This window comes from Pelecanus crispus, chromosome 3 (genome assembly GCF_030463565.1).
Source record: "Pelecanus crispus isolate bPelCri1 chromosome 3, bPelCri1.pri, whole genome shotgun sequence".
Classification (NCBI taxonomy): Eukaryota; Metazoa; Chordata; class Aves; order Pelecaniformes; family Pelecanidae; genus Pelecanus; species Pelecanus crispus.
This window is the reverse complement of record NC_134645.1, coordinates 2,161,944-2,189,476: the sequence shown is the minus strand read 5'-3', so window position 1 is coordinate 2,189,476 and position 27,533 is coordinate 2,161,944. Positions and strand designations below refer to the sequence as shown.

General features: G+C 38.2%; 1 protein-coding gene across 6 annotated transcripts in view; it reads right to left on the bottom strand.

The window, feature by feature from the left end:
- Positions 1 to 27,533, bottom strand: part of EML6 (EMAP like 6) — a 116,707-nt gene that overhangs the window by 11,406 nt on the left and 77,768 nt on the right. The window contains exons 18-34 of one of the 6 annotated variants that reach the window (XM_075707084.1): positions 26,405 to 26,607; positions 24,904 to 25,015; positions 24,046 to 24,173; positions 22,148 to 22,289; positions 20,777 to 20,929; positions 20,374 to 20,505; positions 18,537 to 18,625; positions 17,717 to 17,893; positions 17,405 to 17,606; positions 17,050 to 17,176; positions 7,762 to 7,776; positions 6,490 to 6,498; positions 4,808 to 4,886; positions 3,439 to 3,568; positions 2,142 to 2,244; positions 1,795 to 1,811; positions 286 to 459 (exon numbers count right to left, since the gene is read on the bottom strand). In XM_075707084.1, coding sequence (XP_075563199.1) covers positions 286 to 459; positions 1,795 to 1,811; positions 2,142 to 2,244; positions 3,439 to 3,568; positions 4,808 to 4,886; positions 6,490 to 6,498; positions 7,762 to 7,776; positions 17,050 to 17,176; positions 17,405 to 17,606; positions 17,717 to 17,893; positions 18,537 to 18,625; positions 20,374 to 20,505; positions 20,777 to 20,929; positions 22,148 to 22,289; positions 24,046 to 24,173; positions 24,904 to 25,015; positions 26,405 to 26,607 — 1,992 coding nt within the window. Of the gene's footprint in view, positions 1 to 285; positions 460 to 838; positions 860 to 1,794; positions 1,812 to 2,141; positions 2,245 to 3,438; positions 3,569 to 4,807; positions 4,887 to 6,489; positions 6,499 to 7,761; positions 7,777 to 17,049; positions 17,177 to 17,404; positions 17,607 to 17,716; positions 17,894 to 18,536; positions 18,626 to 20,373; positions 20,506 to 20,776; positions 20,930 to 22,147; positions 22,290 to 24,045; positions 24,174 to 24,903; positions 25,016 to 26,404; positions 26,608 to 27,533 lie in introns of all 6 variants that reach the window. The other 5 variants (XM_075707083.1, XM_075707085.1, XM_075707086.1 and 2 more) reach the window with 5 other exon arrangements.

The window sequence follows — 27,533 nt, the reverse complement described above, 5'->3', positions numbered from 1 at the left end:
AAGTTCAAGTATTTTAAGAAGAGAAGGGAAATACTTTCCTTAATTTCATGGAATTTTATATTAAACAACAGTTTTTCCTTAGCTTCTATTTATAATAGAAGTTTAAAACTTACTTTCTTGTTCATATTTTCTAGCACTTTGCTATCTCCTTTAACTGATTTTGCGACTTAGGGAGCCACAACACTCAGAGTAAGAGCACAAATTTATTCCCAAGACTTGAAAGGAAAAGCAAGTAATTGCACACAGTTCTGTTAGGCTGAAGGAACATGATTTTTCCAGAGTTACCTTCTTGCCACCTCCACACTGTGATAGTATGTTCTGGATCAACTCCTACTGAAACCAGAAGTTTGCCAGTTGCACTGAAGTTAACATAGTTGACCCCTTTGGTATGGAAGCAACGTAGCATGGAAATCGTTTGCTTACTCATAGCATCCCAGATATGAATTGTGGGAGTTGTACCTATGTGCAAAAAGAAGTATTAAAAAGAAAATTAATCCAGCATCTGGAAAGCTTCAATGCAAAATAGGCATTTTTCAAGAACATTTAACCTAAACAGACACTTATAAGTTGTGGGGTATTGGTTTGGTTTAAGATTAACACTACTCAAAAAAAAAAAAAAATCAAATCATAATAGCTTGCAAACACAGGGGGAAATCATTGTATTTCATGAAGTAAGACAAATTCTAAAAGAACAACATAACATTCATGAAGAACCTCATGCAAAAGAAATTGTCTGTAGATGTTGCACTTGTATCCGCGATTCACACAGATACAATGAGGTAACATGAAACTTTTACATAACTCTGCTGACTAAAATTCACAAACGAATCAGCCTTACCTGGAAATTCTGTCATATCACCTGCATTGTGAGAGCAATGGCAAATGAGGAAGCACCAAGGGAAAACAATAGGTGAAATAAGTCATGTTTCTAATGCTGAAGTGCCAGCATCAGCACCAGAAGGAAAAAAAAAAAAAAAATCAAAAATTTGAAAATGGATATGGATTAAATCAACAAAACAAATAAGCAGGAATATTGTTGAACTTTTTTGGGTATATTGTCTTTTATACACAAATATCACAACAATATTTAGTACTTCTGAGTTTTAAAAATGGTATTTAAAAGAAATGCTAAAGACGTGCAGTTTTTAAAAACTTACTAAATTTAAAAGTCAAATGAATCTGTAGTTACGCAGAGTATCAACCAAAATCAGAAACACTGATTTCATGGGCTCTTACGGATAGAATAGAAAAAGGGCCTTTAACAGTCACCTTTTCCCTGTCATAGAAATCAGTATTTTGAATGGGAGCTCTGACAATATGTATGGATTTTTGTGGTTACTCAACATTCGAATTGAAGCGACAGCACTCCGTACAGGTGGCAAAGATGGCTTGTCGAGGCGTTCATCTACTACCACTTTTCTGCCTCCTGTTAAGTGACTTACTACAGAAGTTACGGACTTGAGTCTCCTTCCAGAATGACATGAATTAGAATGACAGCGTTCTTTTTCATGAAGTTAATTATTCCAGTATCAAGCTGGTTTAAGTGAAAGGCAACAGATCCTTCTCAAGGCTTGGGACAAATGATCCTGCATTTCCCAAGCCATGTTTACTCCTGCAAAAGGTACTAGGGAATCTAACAGGACTCTCCATGTAAATAAACAAATAAATACATATGGTTTCGCAACTGGCCGCTTACATGTGTCGTAACTTCTGTTGAGATTTCACTCTATTTCTTTCCCTTTCCAAATAGCTTTTGTACGTCTGCATAGGAAATTTTCATTACTGTGTTTTCACTGCTAAGCATTTTACTGCTAAAAAGTGCCTTGGATACAGGAAGGAAAGAGGGAATTCTATACATCTTATGATTACAGATTAACAAGATGATTTACTGCAGTTTATCAAAGCTTGCTTTCTGAAATATGATTGTAGTACAATTAACTCTAAAATCCAGTGACTCACAATCAGAGATGAAATTGAAATCGTAAGAAAATCCTGAAGCTTCATTACCTCTTTCAAATCAAAGAAAAAGTTTGAGGACAGTAACACTGGCATGTCCTGGTAAAATTCCTACACAGAAAAGCCCAAAATAAATCAGTGCCCCTGATAAGTTTTGAGTAAAACTTTGTTATATGGAGAGTCACCTACCGATCTGGCTGGTAGCCACAATATTTTTATACTTTGGGTGCTGATTCACAGTTAGGCAGAGAATGTCATCAGTGTGCTCCAGGTAGAAACTCTGACTACCTAAGAAAATTCAAACACGGTTTTATTCACAACAGTATCGAAGAACGAACCACCAGTGAAGCACAGAAAATTCAAGCAGCTTGTTGCTACACTCGTGCTGTACTCTCCAGGGGACGGATGGGGATCGGGCAGTAACTATGTCCACAGCTGCTCCGCTCTCATTGCCAGGCACCATTACCAAACGCACTATGAACGTAACCATTAACGCATATATATATATAAAAAAGCGGTATTTGGCGAACTAGCTATGTCCAGGAATCAGCCCAAGAACCATCCTGTAGCCTCCTGTAACTGCACGAAAAAGCAAAACGAGCAAATGCAGGGCCCAGGTTTCCCAGTAAATCAAAGCAGTCAGTGGGAAGCGAAGTGGAGAGCAAAGCCCTGTGAATCTGCGCTTTGCAATATCCTCCCAAGGGAAAGGGCCCAAAAAGAACAGATGGGACCATGCTCCCCAGCTCCTCGGGTCGGAGGCCGTGCTAGGACCGGAGTCCCCAAAGGTCACCAGATGCAACAGCATTTCTGCCTCTGCCCTTTCTTGGCAGCAGAGCTGCTGAGCGCACCGCTTGGTTCGCGGTGGCACCAAGAGGGAATAAAATAAAGCCAAAATTCCTGTAACTCCTATCTTTGTTTCTTGAGATATGTGACTAATATAGAGATGTTGGTGCTACAACTTAGGGCCAGATGTTTTTTTGGTGTTTTTTCCTCCTCTTCATTACCCAAAAGGCAGGGAATATTTCTACCCCTTCCAAAGACCAACTTGCTCACAGTGTATTGCATCAAAAGGTACCCTTCCCTGGAGTATGACTTTGCTAAAACAACTCAAAACGAAACAATGGATGTTACTGCTCCTAACATTTTTGGGGGTACTAGCCATTTCATAACGCAGGCTCTCTCCCCTGGGAAAGCCACTCCTGTCTCTTCAGCAGGGATGTTAGCAAGGCACAACTGCAGAAACAGAACAGGTTTTTGTTACGCTTCCTAGCAGAATCTCACACCTGCTGAAAGGAACAGGATGGCTCCACAGGATGACCTGAACAGGAGAAATCGTCAATCCGATACAATAGCCACCTAGATTTTCTCACATTACAAAATGTGAGAAAGTTACAGGAATGTTAAAAAGTTAAGACTTTTAATCAGAAGTATTTTACTTGTAAAGCATTTTTTATCTCAAAGCATTGTTTCAAGTTGAATTACCAGTAGAAAGATTTTGAACTATGCCTGCTGCAGCTGTGTGGAAAATAATGTCAGCACCATCATTTAGGTAATGAAGGTTGTTGCGGCAATCAAATCCTCTATATCCAAAAACATGGTCTAAAGCCAGCTCCTAGTCAAATAAAACAAAAAGAAAGAGTAAGAGTGAAGTGAAAGAAGAAACAAGGAGATTACAAAGTTTGGATCACATAAGCGCAGTTCTAAAGTAATTACACAAGCTACAAATATCTTGTAGAGGCAATAGAATAATTAAACATAATTAATCAGTTATCCCTGTTGTGCTAATTTATTGAGGCATGACATTTCCACAGACCATCTACAATGCTTTAATCAGTCAACTAAGGCACTGCATTTATAGTATTAATTCTTTAATAATTCACCTGGCTGGAAATGTTTTGTTTCTGTAAATTTCCATCCAAAATATATACAACTTACAAAAAAGGTCCAATTTTATTAATCTTCCCATCACAGTTTAATAGCTGTATATGGTATCAGGTATTTGCAAATATCTTTACTTCTACTTTTAAGAGTCTTCAAAAAATCGTTCTCATAAACTACCAAATTCTAACAGACCAAATTCTGACCTTAAAGTCCTTATAAGAAGCAAAGGTAGGCTATAAGTAACTCTACAATTAAAAAATTAATCAGAGGTGTAATTCAGCTTACAATAAGCAATTGCCAAGGAAATTTCCTCCAGGAAAAGAGTGACGGTTAACAGATGGTTGTTAAAGTTGCTGTTACAGCCCAGAAGACAGGCTTAATGAATCCATCCCAAACACAGTTACAGCTTACGTTGAACAATTTGAGTGACATTGAATAGGCCAAGCAATTGTGGCAAATTGTCCACACAGATCACAGAATATTCCTTGTTCAGCATATTACGTGGAAATTCCAAAAAGTTGTTTGGGGGCCCTACAGTTTGGGGAAGAATGTATGCTGCAAAGTAAACGAGCAAATTTCATCATTTGAAATTACGCACATGATTTTTTCATGTGTGAAAGTGCAGTTTCTGACTGTATTTCCCTTGGGGTTATGTAGTGAGTATGGGTTCTGCTGTGGACGCACATACACTTGGGCTCTACCTGCCCTTCAAATTAAGGGACAGATTTGGGGGTTGGAGAGATCTGATATTACAGGTAAGCTTTAGCACCCTGATTCTGAGGTTCCTTCTGACAAAAAAGTTGCCGTCTATCACATCTTCTGGTGTTTGCCACCAGAGCTGAAAGCACTTTTTAGAAATTTCTTTCTCTTCTCTTCTACCTATGCAAGACTTTAGCTGCCCTCAAAATAGGGATGAATTTCACCCAGCACAGATTACTTTTAAAGCAAATAAAAAAGTATTAAGCCTGACCTCAACCAGTTTCTTTTTTTTGTTGATATTGTTCTTTTGCAGTTTTTCAGGTTGAGGAGCAGCTCTGCTAACTGGTGGCCTGAAACAAACATTTAAAAAAGACGACAATCAAGATGTTGGAAAGCAAAATAAAAGCTTCAAAACCATAGCATGTGTTTTGTAAGTGAACAGGAAATGGCCGATTGCAACTACATAAGCTTAATGCCTAGGGGTTTTTTTTAGAGTTGTACGGTAACTGACTGAAATCACATGCATTTTGATGGAAAGAGCAGAAATAACATTGATGTAGATTTAGTGGATGAGTAGCAGAACAGACCACTGTGTACCGATTTTATTTTTTTAAATCATAATGATTTAAATCCATGGGAAAATCCTTGAACACTAAGTGACAGTAAATTGTTGCTTTCAGAAATTATCTAAAAGATTTGCCACTACTGGCAGTTGACTTTCCCCCGCCCTTGCTGCTTCTGAGAAATTCCACCACAAAACCTTGACAAGACTTTATTAAAATCTTCTCAAAATTGTATTAGAGATAAAATGATTACATTTTAAAATGTACAAGTTATTCATCCATGTGAATTTAACAGACACAAGGGCCAGCAAAGCATTTTTACATAACTATAGTTGCTAAAAAGACAAATGTAGAACACAGACTGAAACAAAGTTTGATTCGTGCAAATGGTCTTTAAAGACAGATAACCTTCACTTCACTGGTACTATTGGACTTGATCCTTCCAAGAAAAAAAAAAAAAAGAAGAGGCACAAACCTAAGAGGAATAGAGGGAGCTCAGCCTCTACAAGTTCATGACCTTGCAAAATCAAATGCCTGCTGCACAGGCTGCACTGTAGATGACCATTGTGTTAGTGTAAGCATAATGCTCCTCCCTTTCTGTTAACAGAAATTCATGAGGGCTAATTCTAACCCTGTCAACAGCAGAACAGAGCCATTTACTGGAGAAATTAGCCCAGAGAAATCTGGCCTAGGTGCTTTATCATGTTTGAACATCTTTTACTTAGAAAATGGATCTTGCTAGCAGGTTACGGTAGAAGTGGTGATGGCAAAAGAATACAAACAGATATTATGGTTAAATGCTTGCTCCAAAACATCACTCGATGGCTGCTGTTAATAATACAAAAAAACCCCACTGCATGCCTTTAAACTGCAATTGCAGATTCTGGAGACGGGGTTAAGCAACAGCGGGGTTCTGTAAGTAAAAAAACCAAAATGCCTGGCTCAATTTATTTAATAAACACTCAAATCTGGACAGCATTTCCAGATGTTTAAGATTTAAAAAAGGTGTAAATTCGATATACATTATATATGCGGTGAAATTCAGATTTGTCTTGTCCTTATACTGTAACGACCATTAATTCTTGTTTTGCAAAAATTAATTGCAGAAGGATGAAATCCCTTTTGCTTAGAGGGAGCTGCTTTTCCTGGAATTGTATTTTTTATGGAAGGTATTAAAGGCAACAATTGACAAAACGCACAGCTAGAACACTTATTGCTACACAGCTAGAATACTTATTGCAGGAGTAAGTGGCATGAAAATCCGAGCGCTAAAAAAGACAGAACAAAGCTGGAAGTAAACAAACTAACCCACTTCTCAAGCAAACTCACTAACTACTAGCAAAGTACATTAGCACGTGATCTTGTGACATTAAAAGAGTGAAAGAGTTACCTTGATCCCCTTGTAAGCAGCAAACAAAGCCAAGTAAGAAACTTAATACAGTTTAGGAGTACTTCTGACCACTTTACTCATGCACAAGCATTTTTAGAGTTGATCAGTCATTCCTTTGTGGCACAAAACAGGCTATTCAAGCATGCCAGCAAGAACTAAAACAGAAATTAAAGAGTGCACCAGTCTACAAATTTGGAAACATCATACCCTGGCATCCCTGAACTAAAGAGCCTACAGGCCGGAGGCTAAAAAAAGGAAGCTACATCCATGCTTCCCGCACAGTTTATACTGAAGGAGAACGTGATTCCACGTGTTTGTTTATTTTCAGGTGCCCGACTGGGATGGGAACTGGTAGAAATTTAACAGTGTCATAAGCACTGTTGAGGATTTCACACAATGGGTGCTTGTTTTCTACCCTAGTTCAGCCTGCAATTTAGCCTCGTAATTGGTCATTGGTAGGCCACCTTCCTTAGGGGACAGCTTGTACTTTTTTGCTCACAGGGAAACAAGTACCTTTATTTTCTCTGAGTGGGCAAGTCACATTGCATAACCGTCGGGGTAATTGGACCGAATAGCAGCGCAATCACCAGTAGAGAAGGGGTGGAGGAAATGACTACAAAACTTAATTCTCTCACCAGATGAAATCATTATGTGATGCTAGAACAGCAAAAGCCATTTCAGCCCAGATTTACTAAGGCCTTTGAGTCAGCACTTATGAAAATAATACATCATTTCCTTGTATGCTTCCTGCTCTTTTTTCTGTTTTAGTGTAATTTTAAAATGGATAATTTTTACATTTCTTTACCGGGGAATATCAGTTAAAGTTTATGACAAGAGCAAGCCAAAATTTTTTATGAAAGCAAGAGAACGCTACCACTATGACATGATTGATAATCACTAGATTGTAAGCACGAGATTTAATTTGGAAACATACACATACACACATATACTTTTATAGATATCTATTCACAGTACACACAAACACAAATGTTGTGTGCATTCATATATACATGTACATGTATATATACACACATGTATGCGTTCATTGCCTTATTATCATCTTAATAAAACAAATATAAAGCAGCATCAAATTTTTAACATTTTAACAAGTCATTTCATCTTTAACAAGTCTGCGACTACACCTAATTTATTTTGATACATAAGATGGCAGTGTCAAGACAAGAAATTGGCACTGCAGCAAATTACATATGTTTACCCTTTTTGACCTATGCAATCTGTGCTTTTTCTGTGCTGTGTGTTGTTAGTACTTACTTGACAATTCCCTGCCTCCAAAGGAAAGCAAGTTAAAACATAATACAAGCATTAACGGTTTCTTTCCAGTAATTTAAAATAAATGTGCTTATATTACGTTATGGGATGAATGAGTTCCAGGAAAGGTAACGACACAGTCAGACATTAGAGGGCTTTCAGTTCTTTAGATACTGTGAATACAGCAAATAAAATTTCTGTTACTAATTATTATCTTGATGATATGCTTACACACGTATGCACGGTTATAAATCAGTGAGCTAACTCCAGGTTTAAACTGACAAAACATCACCCACTCTCTTTATGGGTCTTCATGCAGAAATGTAAAAAGGTGCAAGTGACAATTCATTCACTCTCACCTACCCAAGAAGGCTATCTGAAACGGCCAAGAGCAATGGGTAGGAAGAGGAGCCTAGATCAGGGTGGGGTGAACAGGCAGCACCAGGACAGCGAGTAACAGATAGACAACCGAGAGCTGGGCAGCGGGGCAAGAGAGGGTGGCATTTGGGAAGAGTGGGGCAGCTTGAGGGTGAAAAGAGAGGTGATCTTAAAGAACAGGGCCAAAGTGTGTGTGCGTGTGGAAATTAGATCCATTTAGATGGAAAATAAAGGAGAGAAAAAGCAGACCAAAAATTGTTATGATAAATTCTGTGGGACAGAGTTAGCCAACTCATATTTTTAGAGCACATAGCATAATTGTTCTCTGATGAGAGACACTGTCTGCATCAGAACTAAATTGGCGAGAACATGAGTATTCCATTCTGAGCCCAATGGGAACAGAATTGGATCTTCAGAAACAACGTTGCATGAAAGCGACAAACAATGAGGTTTGGAGCAGGGACAGATGAACAAAAATGTCCTGACACTGAGAAGGTGATGGGCTGGGCCCAGCAGAAATGGGTAGAGAAGAAGCTGAAGGGAGTCCAAATGGGTGACTAACGTGCGCATTTAGGTGGCTGCTAACTGGACAGGGAACATAACTGGGTTGCTGCACAAAAGCAAAAATGAGCTGGACTGCTTCCAGGAGGAGAAAGCAAGGTTCAAAGAGAGGTAAGACGATCCACTACTGGTACGTTTGTTTGGACAAGAGAATTAGAAATCCAAGATTTAAACAAATGTACTGTTCATTTCAGAAAAAATGCAAAAGCAGCTTCTTTTAAAAGTACATTGCTGCTAGTTGATAGGAGTGGGACTCCCAAGTGCCCTAAAACTGCTGCAGAACTCCCAGAGCTTTAAGAACCGACTACAAGATTTTGTGAATTCTAAACCCTTGGATTTTCCTATCCCAACATGCATAGGAGTTTTACATATAACTTTTCCTGCTGTTACTTTTCCTTTATGTTTTGTAGATAACACAAGACCACAAAAAAAGTAGAGTATTCAATGTAAAAACATCCTACTCCTTAATACAGTGGATCAAAGCAAAGCTGAAACAAAACTAGAGGGAAACATCAACAGTAATCGAAATTATTTTTTAAGAGCATAGCACTGGAAAAGCCTTAGCATGGTTACAGTATTTATGATTTCACATGTATGCTGATGCACTCTTTAAAAAAAAAAAAAAAAAAAAAAAAGGTATTGCAGAACGTATGGTGGAGATAGCCAGTTCCGTATTTTGTAAGGGAAGCTAGTCATTGCATTCACATGTCATTCTAGATCAGTCTCCAAATGTGAAACAAGCAGCAAAGCAGATTAATAAGGATAATCAGTTCTGAATGAAATCTGGAGGCCTTTATTTTTTGACAAGTTTATTGTTCTAAACATCTTGTAAAGCTGTTAAACTAAACAACTATTGTAAACAGGCTGGCCCTATTGCATAGAGATCTGTCATAGGCAATACACGGGACAGACAGGAATGTCTGGAAGATCCCTCAGCCCCCTTTGCCAAAACCAGCTTTGAGGAACACGTTGTAACAGGCTTTAGGCAAAACCTAAATTTCTGTCTTTGAGCTAAAAAGTTTTAAATACCTCAGGTAGTGAGACTTGAGGAGAACTCTCTCCATACTACCAAGGCATCAGAATCAACCCAACTTTAGCATATCCCGTAAGGTCTCTCTCTTTCCTTAGGCTTCTCTTGGGGTTTGTGATCATGTTTGAGACAAAGAGTCTTTTCCATTTGTTTTGTTATTCCTTACATAAACTCTGACATGTTTTGAAGCTGTACTTTGTATAAATAAAAATATTCAACCAATAGTATACGGAGAACTTTTGGGCTGGAGATAAAACATAATAGGCAGATAAAATAGCATCCTTCCCCTGCGTAACAAAACGTATCAGCAACAACGCTTTTTCAATCCTTCCTGGCCTACAACCTACACATCAACCCTCAAAAAAGGCTGAATATTCCGCATCAACCTCAGTGCAGAGAGTGCTCAAGTTTGGAGAGAGAAATGCCAGTAACACGCTGTGCATTGTGACAGTGTTGGCATCCCTCAAGTCCACACCCACCAAGCGTCACACAAATGACAAAGACCTTTGGGCCAGCTTTGTGCTGACCTGTGGGAGAAGCGAGATTGACTCTGAGTTCAGTAGGTTGGCAGGGACTGTAAAAATACGAGGCACAATATGTTCAAGCCTTGGGGACAAATGTGATGAAACCAGCATGCTGCCACATACATTTAGGATGCATTAACTTGACATAACGCTGTTGAGAAAGTAAAAGTGAATATTCTAAAGGATGCTACTCATTCTCAAACAGTAGGTTTCTGCTAAAGTAAGCCCAAAGTTATTTTCTCCACCCCAGAGATGTGTTTTTCCAGACACGTTTTGAATAGTTCCCACCTACACATAAATACAACACGGATTCACATTCAAAGCTTTTACACTGCACCCACAGAAGCGTGCATGTAAAAGTGCATGAACAAATTTTGTAACCATATGTCTAATAATTCAGTTCATGGTACAAAGGCTTGTACTCGCCACTTGTGGGGGCTATTTTGAAAGCTTATGTAATTCAGCTCATGTTGTTGCAAGGAAATAAACAATCAAAAGAATAATATTTGAAGAGAGAAGATCCAATTTCTTTAACTTCGTTAACTTCTCATCTTTATCAGAACATAGGATTACAAATGATGCATATTAACACAATTGAGAACAGGCTCCGAGACAGGTAACTCATGGAGAGTGAGACAAGCCAGTATGTTAAGAAAACAGAAAACCAGACAAACGTGCTAATGCTGCTTTTTGTTTTCTGCACATTCGACCTGCTTTAAAGGGTTTTCCATCACCAGGTATATTACAAGAGTTTTCAGTTTATGTAGAGTCATGCAAATCAAACTAAATGAAAGCTGCAAACATAGGATATATGTTAGCGGTTAGTAGAATGCAAAATGCAAATATATCTTTGCCTTTCGTATTAGTAACATAAATAGTCTTCACGCAAGCTTGTTTTACTTCTTATTTTATAAATTCTTTGCCAGTTAAAATGGTCCCAGTCCAAATGTTGGCCCTTTTCTGAAATGGAGCACAATTCCTACGTAACACACAGTATAGCTTACAATTGTCCTGGATTGTCTGGGACAGTCCCACCAGTGACCAAGTGGTCCCGTGGTGTGGGAGCACTGCTCTTGGAGCTCCCACACCGCGAGACTGCTCCTGCGGCACCTCTCATTGGCACCCCACTTCTGTATCATACAGGCAGAGCAAAGAAGAGGATGCCAATCAGAGGAGCAAAAAAGGAAGAGAAAAATAAGGGTGGGTGGGGAGGATAGGAGGACAGACATGGAAAGGGAGAAGAAGAAAAACAAGAAGGTTGGGGAGAGGAGAGAGAAACAACAATCAATTAATTATCTTAACCGAATGGACCGACTAATACAACCACAAGATATTTAAAGTGTTCCTCAGCCTCATCTCTCCTGTTATTTTTCCATCCTAAAGCTGTAACTGCTGACAGAGACAATAAATCTTGGGTTGTCCCCAAAAATACCAGACCATGATTTATTTCAAATCCTGCAAGTAAAAGCTATCATCTAACCTGTACGTTCCTCCAAGATTTTTATAGAATCATCATTGTTGTCATTATGTAAATAAATGAGACAGGAAAAATACACTTGATAAAGGGCTTTCATTTTCTTTTCTATGGAGAAACCTTAATATTATCCCCAAGTTTGTCATATATAAGTTTTTTGCCCTTTATAATCATGAAATTTCTCACCCAGTTTGCTTAGGGGCCCAATACTCTGGAGATCTGGAGAAGGCCAGTGTAATACAGATTTCCTTTTCATCTTGCTGGATTGTGCTAAGCACAAAGCACGTGCTAGGTAGTAATAGAGGGTGCACAGCAGCTGCTCAAAGTCACAGTTATCTTGTGTTGAGTATTATGTCAAAACTGTCCTCCTACTCTCTTTCCCATGATGGGGAAGAGAAGGGACAAGAATTGCTGGCTCCTCTCTTTTGCCAAAGAGACAGTGGAGTAAGTCTTGTATTAATCTGGGGGGAGTAATTTGTGAATTGTTGATGCCTTTCCAGAAGGGTGGCATTTGTTGCAAAGCTTTCCCCTCATAACCCGGCACTGCCTGTATCAGCTCTCAACCATATACTTGCAGTCTTCTCAGGAGACATATCACAGTTCCTGAGATCAAACTCCTCCTGAACTGTACAATGATTTGTTATTTCTAGAGAGATAACGTACTTTGAGTTTTTCAGATTCACCACTCTTAATACTACAGAAGCATGGAGTCCTGCAAGCTTATTCTAGCAAACACAAAGGTTAAAAAGATGGAAATGTAGCTATAATAAAGAGGAAAATAAAACTGCCACCTTCTTGAACCAAAACTGTCTCCTAGGTGTCACATAGTATCTTTGAAGCATATATAAGCAGGGAAATAACTTTTAAAGCAACAATTCACCTTCTGAATATTACTATTTAAAGAAAGAAATGTAGTGAGCTTAAAGTCCTTGCCCCCAAGAAGCAGCCCAGAGCAACAGCCCCAGCTATTCCTGTCTCTTGCTTGAGCTGGAAGCTTGTTTTTCTCTCTTTTTTTCTTTTCTTAATTTAAACTTACTTCATTTAATTCTGGGTTTCTACCCACTATACCTATGAATAAGTCACAGTTTTTCCTTTCTCAGACACACAATGACAATACAGCAAGGGGGACATTTCTTCTTAGATCCTCATTGCATTTCGCAGTGAAGTGGACCAGCAGGTTTTCAGGTCTTGTGATTAACTCACTGCTTCTAACTTAAATGGCTTTCCAGCTTGTAATACAATTTTCAAAATTATCACAGTATGTAATCAACCTCAGAGTATCCACAGTATGCACATCCCATCAGATGCACAGTCTTCGGGGTCTTCATACAGACATACCGCACAATTACAGAGAGGAAAGATTTGGGATTTGGAGTATTTTCTCCAGACAATCTTCCCCCTCAGAAGACTACCAGGTTTTCCCATGCACCTGCCTGAACGAGAATGGAATACATCCTCTTGGTTCGCTTCTTTGTATCTGGAGGGACTGGGAGAGTCTACTTCAGCTGTGCCTTTCACAGAAAACGTAAAGCTTTGTGAACTGGCTTCAATATTTCTTGCTGCCATCTCACTCAACCCTGTGCACAGAGATTTCAAGACTCCACGTCCCGAAGACCCGCTGATTTAGAACTTAGGTTTTCCTGAACACTGACAGTTTGAGCACTCGTAAGCTTTTAATTCTGTCTGGCTTGATCAACCGTCACTTTGGACCCTTGTAGGTGCAAAGAAAAGTCAGCCCAGTGCTTTCAGGAAGCTTTTAGAATATGGTCAGACAAATCCTTCATTAGCTGTTACATTCTTTTGTATTCTCAGAAAAGACGACATCTGGCACAGCTATGAAGCTTGCTTCATAATTCATATGTCTTTGAGAGAAGTCAGCTTCACCTTGAAGCACTCATAATCGGGAGTGTCAAGATTCTGCATAAATTGTGTGCATATTGGTACAACTGTGGCCAAAAATTGAAGTCTTTGACAACTGCAGCAGCCAACACATTAATCTCATCTCAGTGCATCCAAAATCCAGTATCTTTCACAGCTTAAGGCCCTGTCCCAGCACAACACCCTCAGAAACTGCAGGTTTGCCTACATTTCATAATAAAATTTCTGCTTCTAATTGTTTGACTATAAATTCCGGTAATTTATATTAATCTGATGAAGAAAGGGAAGTGAATATATATTTGCCTAACAAGCTATATATGAAAAGTATTGGATCTGTTGACAAATTTATGAGAATTATCAGCAAATTCCAAATACGTGATTGTATTAAGTAGCTGTAATTGAAAGAGGACATACAAAAAATGTGAAGAATAGCTGTGACTCTTTAGCAGGAAAGATGGAAGGGTCAGTTACCAGGGTTTATTTTTAAGCTATTTTAAAATGAAGTACAAAACCTGATTACATAGAGAGAGTAAGAAGAAAAAAAAAAAAAGATATGGACAATGTTAAAACCTTCCTGTTTGCTCTCTTCAGTCTAGAACTTGTTATGGGATAGATTATTCCTTCAGATAGGCTACAGTACGCTATTTTCATGTACAGTCATTATGAAGAAATTATTATGGAAATCAGAGGTAACCTCACAGCAGGGGAGGTGCCTACCCATTCAATCAGGCCCACCAGCTATAAACAGAGTGGGTAGTGTGGAAACACTTGGGCATACTAGAGGAGCTTCCAGCTTCAGTGTTGCTTTGTACTGTTGGATGGCACAAAGCAGGTTTCCCCTGCATTACGGATTATCAGTGTTAGTGTGACAAACAGGAAGCCTGCTTCATTTGTCTTGTTATGTGCTACTTTGCAGGTACTGTATGTTTTGTTAAAAAGGTTGAAAAAGGCAAACTGCCTGTTCATTTCAGGGGGTTCCTTCCTCCGCAGCAACACAGCAGGTTCAGCTGAATCAGCCTATGCAGCATAGGACTGAAAACGTGGACAGACTCAAAGTCAGGAAGCCTGAAGCGTACGTGGCAGACCGAGATGCTCCTCTGAGAAGCAGGGTACTTTCTTGCATGTAACCATGGCCAAGTTTCAGAGAAAGCAAGCTTCCTAGGGACCCAAAGGGACTGTGGTGATTTTCACTCCTGGACCAAAAATAGTGCTGAAAAGCTGCAGAAGAGACTGATGCTTATGCTCATATTGTTGGTAATTCACTAGCACAAAACAATTGTAAGCCCAGCTTAATCGGTCAATTAAACTCACTCTACAGTTGCTTTTGCATCATCAAAGCAGAATAAAGCAGCTGGAAGGTACAAGGGTTTCTGGTGTAAAACACCTGGCCATTTACCACTGGCACTTGTTATTTCATGCGTAACAACAATTTAGCAGTATTCACCCAAAGTAAGAATTTTTTCCTTTTTTAACTCAATCTCAAAACATTCATGTTCACTAGATAATACACTATGCCTCTTTATAGAAAGATGGGGGAACAAAGACTTTATATGAGTAAATGAGAAAATGGAAAAAGATATCCTTAAAAGAAGGGGAAAAGAAATAGTTATGGTCCAACATTTTATTGAAAAATATCACTAATCCTCCTGCTGCATGTTTTTTTTACAATGTTGTAATGAAAAAAATAAAAGGGGTGCAACATTTTTGTTCTCATTTTTCACACCCAACATTTGTTCTCCTGTTCAAATACCAAGTAAAAAAATATTAATTATTATTTTCTGTCCATGATGTTCAGCACTGCATTCTTTGAGAGCTTTAAAAACAGAAACTGATTTATTTTTCAAAGGTCTGCATGAGATTAGGAAGTATTACTAACTCCATTTTGTATCTTGCAAATCAGGACACCAAGGAGACTTTTAAAGCCAAAAATCTCCCAAGTTGCCACTAATTTTCAGTAGTCTAGAACCGTAGACCTTAATCAGTTCAATGTAATTACGTGTTACATATTTATTCAAAGGACTGCTTAAATGATCTCCGCTTGCAGCTCTGAGTGTGCAGTTTTTCTGCAAATTCAGCCGTACTTCTCTCAGCTGACAGCAGGAAATGAGGTACATAGAGGCTGCCTGTGAAAATACTCGATTTGCCAAGCATCACCAAGCAGCTCTGCGACAGAAGCAGGAAGAGCAAGAAGGCAGCTCTCCGCAGGCTCCAGAGCGCTCTCTTCTTGCCATGCCAGCCTCTTGCTACAGACAGCTCTCTCATCTTTTGCAGCACCTGCAGCAGGGATCCTGCAGTGCACCAGCGCTTACTTTTTCCCCTGCTGCATTCCCCGAGGACTGTGTATCCTGTTCTCTTACTAGGGCAGGATGCCTGTGGGGAGCACAGTATGCCATCACACTAGTGGTGTTACTAGGCACGTGTTCGGGGGAAACTGAAGGGGAACAGCTAAGCTTAAGTTCTTTCTGTGGGTTAACCCACAGCGGTCCTTTTTGTCAGTGCCCGACATTGGGCAAAAGCAGGAAAATTTGTGATAAAAGAATGACCACTTAGAAAAGGCAATTCTATCAAAAGAAACTGCATGGATTCACAGTTGAGGCATCAACTGGATTCACAGGTGTAAACAGTAGAGTAGTACAGGTTTTTATTCATCTGAACTCATAACTGTCAGCATCCACAGGCTCTTATCCTTCCTAAAGCTCCATCCCAAAAGTAAGATAAGGGGAGTAAGACACCCATGTTACCAACAAATGCCACAGCTACTTGACAAATGCGAAGTGTACTTTGTACAGACATAACGTGCCTAGATCCAGTTCCAGATTGCAAAGGGGAATGTACTTTACTGGCTACAGATACTCTTGTTCTAACCCAGCAGGCCTGCCCCAGTCAGAATTTTTACTCACCCACTCCCCTAGGTCTGTGTTTCACTGAACCTCACCCTCTATGCTTAGCTCTTACCTCTTTTCTTTACTGTCCTCTCCACTACTGTTCTCCTTCCAGCTTATTGTTTTCAGAACAATTCAGCCTAAGGCCAACGTGTGCCATGGGAAATTTCAGCTTCAACCGTAACAACCTGACACAATTATAAGCAACTGAAAATCTTCCAACGAAAACATCACCAAGAACCTTAACTACAAAGTATTTACAAGCTCACCCTATCACAAATGCCCTGCTGCAGACATATGTACAGCTACACATACTAATGAGGAAAGAATATAACTGCTTATGTGAACAGCAGAAGAGAACACAACACTCACAGGTGTTTTACTTACATACACGTATTTTTCTCCGTCACGTTAACACGTTGTACCATATGAACACCATTTAAAATGTTATCTTGTGAATTTTAAAATTCCTGTCTTATTTCTAAGGACTAATTGCAGTTGAATGAAAAGAGATTCAAAAGAATGCAACGTACATTTGGAAATGAATGCCTTTGTGTGACATACCTCTCTTCTGCTGAAACTTCCTTCAGCTGTTGATGTGGTTTTGTCCCTTCCATTTCTCGGATGCTTACTGCATAGATCTTAGTGGTATAATCAATTGCTTTTTCTCTTGCAACATCACTATCGTAACCTTAGAGAAAGAAAACATAAAATAAAACAAACTACCCTTGTTTCTTAGTGGAAGAGCAGAAAACAAGAAGATCTGCACCAACAGAAGGAATAAAACAAATCCTACCAAGCTCTCCCTACACTGAACTTGAGCACATGAAAGTTTCTTGCCCACTTCAAGCTAAACGCCTGCCTGAGTCTCTGTGGAATGAAGACAAATTAAAGATGTATTGCATACAATCCTTTTTACCTCCATCTTCTTCTGCATCTGTGTCTGATTCTTCACTATCAACCAGCTTACTCTCCTGAATGCCCAAAAATTCTCTGGTCCAGATCATCAAAGCTGTATCAGCACCACCTACGGTCAGCAGCACAGAATCATTGTGTAACCACCGCACATTGGTTACCTGTGCGCTGTGACCCACATACTTCTTGAATTTTGCATGTTGGCCCTGTAGCACAAAGAATTCTTGTATTAGCAGTCTGACACATTGCTAACAGCATCTTCCTTAATTCCTTTTCTTGCACAGTTTCTAATCACAGAAATAAATACACTTATTACCTTCACTGGATATGAAAAAAGCTTCACAAAACCAAAATCATCTCCCGTAGCTAACAGCGTTCCGTCTTTTGTAAGAGTAGCTGCATTTACAACGGTGACATCACTGTGCATGGGCCAAATTCCTTCACAAGTAGGACCAAGAACACATGTCCAGGTGTCCCACTCAATCTTCTCTATCTGCAAGCAGAATTTCCCCCAAAGAAGTCATCTTAATACATACCAAAACCACACTGGTTTTATGCGCATATTTTTCTATGTTTGATATTAACTTAATTTTCTTAGTGTTTTTGGAAACTGTTCACTGTTTCCAGCTAGCTAATACAAACTGCGTATCTTCATCAAAAGGCTTAAAACTTTAAACATTCCCGCTTTCCCAAGGTAGAGCATAATTTGGATACAAATCTCCTTAAAGATTTTCTAAGGTGCTAAAAACATTGGCAATTTTGTAGAAAAATTATGTGTCACAAATAATGAACATCCTTAAAAGCCAGGCCATACTGTTTAAAGCTGGTTTATAACCTGTATGCACACTGATCACACAGAAAACAGGTGACTGTTCAGGAAAGGGGATTAAGGGAAATGACTGCTATTAGACAAAAATAAATGTAGAGATACAAACAGAAACTTGCAAGTTCTACCATCTACAAATGCTAGGAAAGACACTCTACAGAATGATTAAATAATTCTAATTCTAACCATTGTAAATATAGTATTTTAAAAGGAAAAAATATACCATTTGAAGACAAAATATGCTAATTTTCAACAGTCCAGAAAAATAACTTTCACAGTAAAAAAAAAATCTAGTAAGCATAATTCGTACCTCAGCAATTCTTATAATATGCCTTTTCCCCCTTGGTGCTTCAAAAAATAGTTGTTCTTTGGCACCAGAATTGACTTGCAATAACTTTCCTGGATACGAAATAAGAGTTTATTATGAATCTTATTCATGATTATGAATATTACGAACTTTCTTTTGATTGAGTGAAGAGGTTTCTGGGGGTAAGCTAAGAAATATTCCTCCAGAGAGTTATTCATAGCAAAAGTAAAACAGATGCTTAGAATCACTCTCATAAGAATCCTGTACTCCTGATTCACTGCAGAAGTAATATTTTAAATACCATCCAACGTCCTTAAAAAATTACTGACTTGCAGCAAATCACTTTCTTCTGGTAAGAAATATTTTGCTTGTGTTTTCATCATCGTGATAACGGAAAGTAGAAAAAAATAAATGTGTATGCTATTCATTTTCATAGCAATTGTGCAAGACAGCTTTGCCGTAAGTTAAAAACATGGTAAGCTCCTGTCTGTTTTGCACTGCCTAACTGGCGTATAGTCCAGCTACACACCAAACTGTCCTCGAATATGAAGTTTACCACACCCATACGAATACTGTGAAGATAATCCTGTATGCAATTGATAGTATATTAGCAAGTACTTGTGCATGGATAAGCAAAAAACGCTTTCAAATTCAGTTTTACGACATTTCTGCTATAAGAAAATTAAAGGCATTTTCTGAATTTTTCAAATTATAACTACTATACTAGCGTGAGAAAGAAATCCTGTGGGGATTTATTATCATAAAAGCAGTTCTACAATATCTAAACTGCATAAGTGCCAGGGAAAGCACTCTTATTGAGGAAGACTGGATTAGATTTTCAAGTGATATGAACTAGCGCAGTTCCAAGGTTGCTATATTTTGACTGGGCATCTTGCCCTTTGTTACATGAGCTCTGTTCGGTCTGCTGGAATCACTGACAACAAGAAGCGCAATACGGGACTACAGCACTATCATGCTCTTCCTATCTGACCTGTGTCAGACAGGTTATGCAATTTAGTATATTAATCCTTTACATCTAGAAGTTCAGTTAGAGTTTCCAATAAATACCAGCAAGGACATACAGAATTTTCAGTTTTCTTGTATTTTGTATCTGCACATGTAACACGTCCAAGAACCAGCTACCACAGATACGCAGGTATTATCAGACAAATTGCTATTATTATGCGTACACCTATCAGTACTCAGACTATCAGGGCTGTCAGCAGGCACGCAGTGCCAGCTCAGCTGCAGCACAGCGTACGAGCTCAAGAATGGCACGTAGACCTGAACGGGTTCTGAAGGGAGATTAGCTCCTGTTGTTGTCAGTGAGCTTGCACCACGTTTTGGGACTAGCACAACAGGGGAAGCAGGGCTCAGACACACAGGTGGTTCCACACAGAATCATATTAGGTCTGGGAAGGCTTATTTGCATGAGCTCATTAGCGATCCTGCTAGACTTAATTAGTTGTGACAATAACTTCATTGCCGTGATTGCCACGTAATGCTCAGCAAAGAAGAAAGGAAATTGGACATAAAAGGTGGAAAAGAAAAACATGCCACACACTACAAAACTATAAAAAGAAAAGCAATATTATGTTCGTAAGTGACATTTTAGTCATATGCTGTCAGCAGTGCAGTACCATGTACTCTGGTACAAATGTTACAAGTGAGGATGAATTCCACCAACAAATGTAATTGCACTGAACCCATATGGTGCTTGATGTTGAAAAATCGTTTGCATTAGTAGTTACAGTTTATCTTAGTAAGTGGTACGAGAACACTTTTCTGATATTTTGTTTCACGGGCATTTTAAATCTATTTCTCTGGTCAAATATTTTACCTCTTGAGTCCCAGTCAATGTGTGTGATATAGCTAGATGCACCTTTACAAATGCCAACTCTTTTGCTGGTAAGTACGTTGTAAATATCTACAAAATTATCATGGGAAGCCACAGCCAGGTACTTTCCTGATTCTGTAAAGAAGAGACACTGAGGTTATTAAAAGTGTACATGTTGTAATTGTTATTGTTATGCATTTTTACTACTGTAGTGCATCCAAAGGCACTAGGTTAGGGGTGCGCCCCATTCTACTAGGCTGCATACAGCCTACAGAATTCTGAAGTATTTAAATGCATGGAGCACATATAAAGCCAGTCTACCTTCTGAACATTCAATCTTATGTCTAGAGGAGAAAAACAAACTCCAAGATAAACACTGCCCTTTCACTTTATCACCTGACTATACCTCGTGAAAACTTTATATCTGAGATCATTTCCTTTCTGTGGTGAAAAGAGACCATATCTTCAACAGTGTCAGCATTTACCACCAGAAAACTCCCATCGTTCAGCCCTACAGCCAAGGCTTTCCCATCAGGGGAAAAGGCACAGCACCGTCCACCTACAAAAGAAAATGGAAAGGAGTGTCTTAAGGTTTACAAACTTGGGATTGAGAAAACCATCAGTAAAGGGCAACTGAAAGGTTTTTACATCAAGTACGTACTTTTGAAATAGGTTTGTTATTTATTAAAACAAATATGTGATAGGAGGGCTGTGATTAATGTTTTACTGAATGGGAATGTACCCTCTTGTATAGGCTGTTCTTGAGCTGACAATGGTGATTTGATCAGGCTTGAAATGGGTTTAAGTGCAAATACCATCTTCCAACTACGTTCTAAACACACCAATGATTAAAAAGAAAAAAACCCAAACCAAACCAAACCAAAAAACCCCCAAAACCATGTAGAAAGGAAATCCAGATGAAAAATTGAAAGACTCATTACGGGCAGCAAAACTACTTGTTTTTCAGGGACACCACACTTGAAAGCTTCTTCGTTATGACTGAAAAATGGTTCCTTTCAGGTGGAGCACATTTAGAACAGCGATGTACTACCCTTCCTCCACTTACTTTTTGCCTCAGCATTATTTCTGACCGTACTCTCTCATACAGCTATCCTCATCCGTCCCTGAGTTCACCTCTCCAAAACATTTGACTCTGTCTTCTCTCAGCCAGAGTCCCTGCACTCTGGATCTGTCACTGAAAATGAAGCATGCTGAATTTATACCATAAAATTTCCTGAAGGATAGGAATGAACAAATGCAGTAAGAGTAATTTTGAGAAGGCAGCTTTGCCACATAGCTCATCTACTTTTATACAGAGGAGAGGGCAGGAAAACTGTTCATTTTCAGAGAAGTTGGTATAACAGGTAAAGTCCATATTGCCACTGAAGGCTGACTGTGCTTAACACGCAGAAAATTTTACATTTGTATTTATAAGGAAACTTTTTAATGTCAGCAACAAATATGCTGGCCTTCAGTACTCTTAGGAAGGAAAATGATTCTGAGGTCGACCCATTCCCCTTGGAATCAGAGGAAAATAGATTAAAGTTCATTTTATTATTATTCATTACAATAGATTATAATCCTTTTTCTTTCTACCCTTTTCATTGACTTGACACATGTCAAAGACAATTTACTTCCTATGCTTCCAATTTCTTAATGACTGTGTCCTCTTCCTACCTAATTAATGCCTGTGATATGCACTGAAAGCAAAGATGGAACTGTTACAGAAATAGAGTAGAATCATTACTATCACAGTGTATGGCCAAATGAGAATTACCTTTTTTGAGTTTCCTCACTGCCAGCATGCGGTGCTGGGATGAAAGTTCCCAGATTCGTAGTGTTTTATCATCACTCACTGTTGCACAGACAGGCAAGAGAGGATGAGCTGCCAAGCCCCAGACTTCTCCTTCCATATGTCCCTAAAGGAAATCATTTAATGTAAGAGAGAAGAAAGCATTTTGGTTTGTGTAATATGTTCTAGCACTTGCCCTGCTTCCTTTTACAAGTCTCAGGCAATAAGGCCTTCATCATCTCCTCTCCAAAATTTTTCATATTCAAAAGAGTCCTGAATGTCTGGTCTGTTTCCTCTGATAACCATTTAAATTACACTCTTCCTTAGTTTCCTCCACTGTTACTGGCTGTAATTCCTGTTCTACCAATGCTCTCTTTTCCAGTCTTGAAATGAACAGGAAATAGTTATGCCCCAAACAGGACTTCATCCTGAAATCCTAATATGGGCTAATCTGTCTTCAAGGCTTATGGGATTTTTTTGATCCTGGAGAACTTTTTTGCCCAACATACACATACTTAGTTCTTTTAACCTTTCCTCAGAACTCAGTTTTCAAACTTTTTGATCACTTTTCCTGCTTTTTCTAGATTTCCTTCAACTTGCATACAGCTTGCTGGCACGGCATTTCAAGGTTAAATCATTTCTTACTATTCTCAATCTGGATTTCAGTTTGGTAACTGGCATCTTTGTTGAGATGGAAAAATACCATTAAAAGAAAAAGGGGAGGAACTGTCATGACACCTTACGTATTTTCTCTTTTGGCTCAAGTTGGTGCATGCAAGCATGTAATTTAAGCTGGATGACAATTATAACACTTCTCTTTTTCAGAAAACTCACAGCAATTGGGTAATTTTAAGGTAATTTTACTGTCTCGCAACCTTACTATTCATGTGAAGGGAACTATATTAGGATGAGATTGCAATTCTAAATTAGTGAATGAGTTAAAAAATTTATAAAATGCAACTTCACACATTTAAGTTAGTAAGGCTGTCATGCAGGCAATACAAATTTGAAAGGTTACTTTATATGATCAGAACTAACTGGAAAGAAAAATACCAAAGAAACAATATTTTTGTAAAAAACAATGTTAATTTAGTTATAAAAACCAGAAAGTAAAAACTTGACAAATTATAACTCAGTAAATTGTCTATACAATTTTCTACACGTAGACATTAGGGTTATTCAAGACACTAAACCAAAGCAGCATCAAATACATCAGTGGACATATACATGAAAATTTTTTAACCAAGTTTTGCAAAATACGTTGTCTTGCAGAAAGAGGTCTCTTTATGCTTTGCAATACGTGCCGTGTCAACTGTGTGTTACTGTAGAAAACTGTCACAACTCTAAACCAATTTTTCACAAATTAAAGTATAGGCTCCTTCAGAATACACTGTATTATTTCAGTAAAGGCAAATAAATGGAACCACAGTGTCAAAATAAAATAAATTGTGTTAGGTCTACTCTTCATTTTTCATGTCGGGTCCTAAGCTGTCTAAAAAAATTCATAAAAATCATAGAATCATAGAATCATAGAATCGTTTAGGTTGGAAAAGACCTTTAAGCTCATCCAGTCCAACCATTAACCTAACATTACCAAGTCCACTACTAAACCAATTAAGGGTAGAGTAGCAATTTCATGTTTCCTGGCTTGGTAGCCTCACCAGCCTTTGAACTTAATGGGTTTTTTGGTTTGCCTTCAAAATTCTGTAATCCACAGTGAATCTCAAAGTCATTTACATAAAAAAATATCAACTTCTACCTGAACAAGGAAGGGAATAGTGGCCAACAGGATTAATGAAAACAGAAAGAAAATTACTGGGAAAATCTTGTAATGTCTGGTATTTCTCCAGGGACTATTTTGATATGGAAGATCCACACAGTACCTGAACAAGTAGAGTCATAGGACCACTTTTATCAATTTCAAGTATCTCTCCATTTTTAGTTCCCACTAGTATATGCCCATGTCCTAGACTGATGGCTCGAATAGAGGGATTGTCTTCTAAAAGTAAACCTGAAGAATACAAAGATACTAATTTTAGGTTTTTATTGTGAAATCAAAAAGAGCCTCGTATCACCTATAGTTTATACAGCTTATACCATCTATAATTAAAATATGTTTAACATCATGAAACATGAGATACACTTGCCCGATCAAACTACTAGATAATCTATTTAATTAATAGTTCAAAGGATGGGAGCTTGTGCTAGTCTGTACTGTGGCAATATAAAGATTGATAGTTTACTGCTCTAACAGTGACAGTGTATAAGGGGTTCAGATGCTCCAGCAACATGGACATTCATTCTGTGATTATCTGTGAATATCACTTTACAGACTTCCACACTGGTGCCTGGGGAAGTACAATTTAACAGGTCTTTCCAGCTCATAGGGACCCTGGTCTCACTACATGAGATTTGGCCAGTTGAGGAAGCCAGCTGCTAAACAGAACAGATTTTGGAACAGGCAGCCTCACAGGCTTGTGACATTTCCTTTTAAAATAATTTCTTCAGGGAAAACAAAGCCAAACGTCACGGAATAGAGGAGGAAATAGCAGAATGAACTATAAATGGCAAAGATTGTGTGAACTAAAACTTAAATCAATCAAACCAGAAAATTCCATCACGGAGTAGTAAGTAGTGTATTACCGTTCCCTTTGTGTTCTGGTAAGATTTCATACCTTTTGCTGCCATTTTACCAGCCTTCATGCATATAGTCTTTATTAAAACACACTGAAAAATAGTACCTTTAGAACTAGCAGATAGTGCGGCTCTTTTAATAGCGTACGTCTTCAGACATCTTTCAAACATGTCATCCCAAAGTGCCACAATTCCATCTTTTCCACCAGTTACAAAACCCTGTACGATCACAGTATGAAAACATACACAAATGTCAGCATTCATATGTTAGTATTTAAAAAAAACATGTCCAAAGGCAGTATAAATTCTCCCCTGCATTTTATTCATATGACTAATTAAAAATATTGGAGCCTATAGCTATGAAGAACAAAATATAAGGGGAGAAGATTTAGAGAGTTGCTTTTCTAGGGTTTTAAAGATTTATAACCATGCAGAGCGCGTACTATTGTAAATAGCAACGATGGACCATAACATTTTTCTGCATGTGAAAATAAGCTATGGAAAAATATGTGCTTCATCCTTAGAAGAGGCAGTAGTTGATAATAATAGCTTCTCAAGTTATTCCGAATTCAATGGACTTAACAGATACTTCAAACGAAGTTCTAATAATGCACAGGGACCAATTCTTTGATTAATTCCCTTGGTAGATTCTCTTTATCTGTGCCAAGTGAGTGCAAAACGCAGCATAAATAACTAACCAACAAAAACGTAGGTGAAGAGGATGTTCAGATGACAGAGTGCCAAGATCAAATAGAAAAATTGATGGGAAAGCTAGGAACAATCAATTAGGGCCAGAAAGGATTGAGCCACAGGGACCTTAACTGACCTTGACATATAAAAATGTTAATAGCTAATATTCTTCTTCTCATGCTATACTTTTAAAGTTGAAACTATAATCTCAAAAAGGATATTCCACTATCAACATCTTCAAATTTCCAGTGGATTTCAAGTGTTTTGCCCCAACCTCATTTATGTGATGTCAATAATATATTTTGCCATGGTTTCTTTTAAAGATTTATTGATGCAACTGGAGGAAAATCCTTTTGATATCTGGAATAATTATCTCAGAAAAACAAAACCTTTGGATATTTGAAGTCTTGCTTGCTTAAGATACAGTGATAATATTATTAAAAAATTCATGTTTCATATTTTGGAAACTGATAAGGCAAAAATATTTTTGGGATCAGGTTGAAGCGGCAATGAATGTTACCTGTTACTCTCCTATGGTTTACAGACATGAAAATGACATCCGTGAGCGCAGTGAGAAATAAATTCTGCATATTTAGAGGTCAGAAACCTATTGGTCAGGTAACGAGTACATAAAACGTGGTCCTTCCAAATACATGTCTATCAAATAACAGAATTCAGTAATATGGGTTTTGTGATTTTAATCACATTCAGATTCATCCAGTGCAACTTGTTTTCTGTTACGGTTTTGTTTATTAAAGCATCTTCAATGTTAGTGCAATGTAGAACAACGTATTGGTCACACACACGCGTACAAAACATGGGTAACTTCGTTGAAAGGTATGTTAGTTATACACTTCTAAAAGCCAGTATTACAACAAAAATAATAAAGATGAATGGATCACATAAGACGATAAATACCTTATCCAATGCATGCATGGCAAATACAGGTCCATCATGGGCTTTCACTGTCTTAAGCAACAGAGTATCCTTCCAGATATAAATATCTCCAGTAGCAGCCCCAGAGAAAACTAGATCTTCTATTCGCCCATAGGAAACACTCATCATAGTTTCCAATTTTCCAGTAGTTCCAAATGTTCCTCGTTTTGATGTAAAGCCTCCACCTGCAATACAAACAAAAGTAAGTCTTTTTATATTTCGGTTTGTAGCCATAGTGCTATAAAGGACAAATGTCTTGACCCCATCACCTCTCGTGATTGCCTAAGACATAGTCAATAATAGAAATACTGAAAACATAGTGCACAAGGGAAAAACATAATAAAAGAAAGTCAATCTAGTAATGACAGTTTTGAAGCAGTACAGGCTCTATTTTTCAGATTGTTATCTCCAAGCAAATGATAAATTTTGGTGAGGAATTGTGTAAAAAGAATTCATACAATGGCTGGCAGAATATTTTTTGCACAGAACAGCCTGCCAAGCTCCTGACAAGCTGCTTCTCTTTAGAAGTGACCACAACTACACATGAGATACGAGAGGTTTGTTTTAGTTGTCCACTGGCAACCTGACAATTTGACAGGAGTTTTGCAGAATGAATGGCAGGATTTGCTCCTCTTCTGATTGTCAGAGAACCAAATTGCCACAGCCTTACTTTGGTTAAGAAAGCAGGAAATAGCCATATGTGCCCATGAATTGAGTGCTTATAGACAAAAATACACATGCAACTGCAGAATAATATAGGCAGCAGTGTCCTTGCTTCAAGTCATCATGTATTTCACAGTTAACACCATACTCATAGTCCCAATTCCACTGAGCAGATCTTAATTCAAAATATACCATTTTTAAGAGACTATTCTTGGAGTAAGACACTGCTTAATGCAAATACCTGTAATAGCATTTGGCAAACAGTAATGCAAGTCTATTTAATTACTACAAAAATAACCTAAACATAAAAAATGCAGAAAAAAAAAAGAAGTAATTTTTAAACTGAGATCCCCTGAACCTCTTGAAGGGTGTAAATTACAGTGTAAGTATAGGAACTTCTTAAAACTACCTAATTTTGAGTTGTCTTGAGTTCTATTTTTAGCTGCCC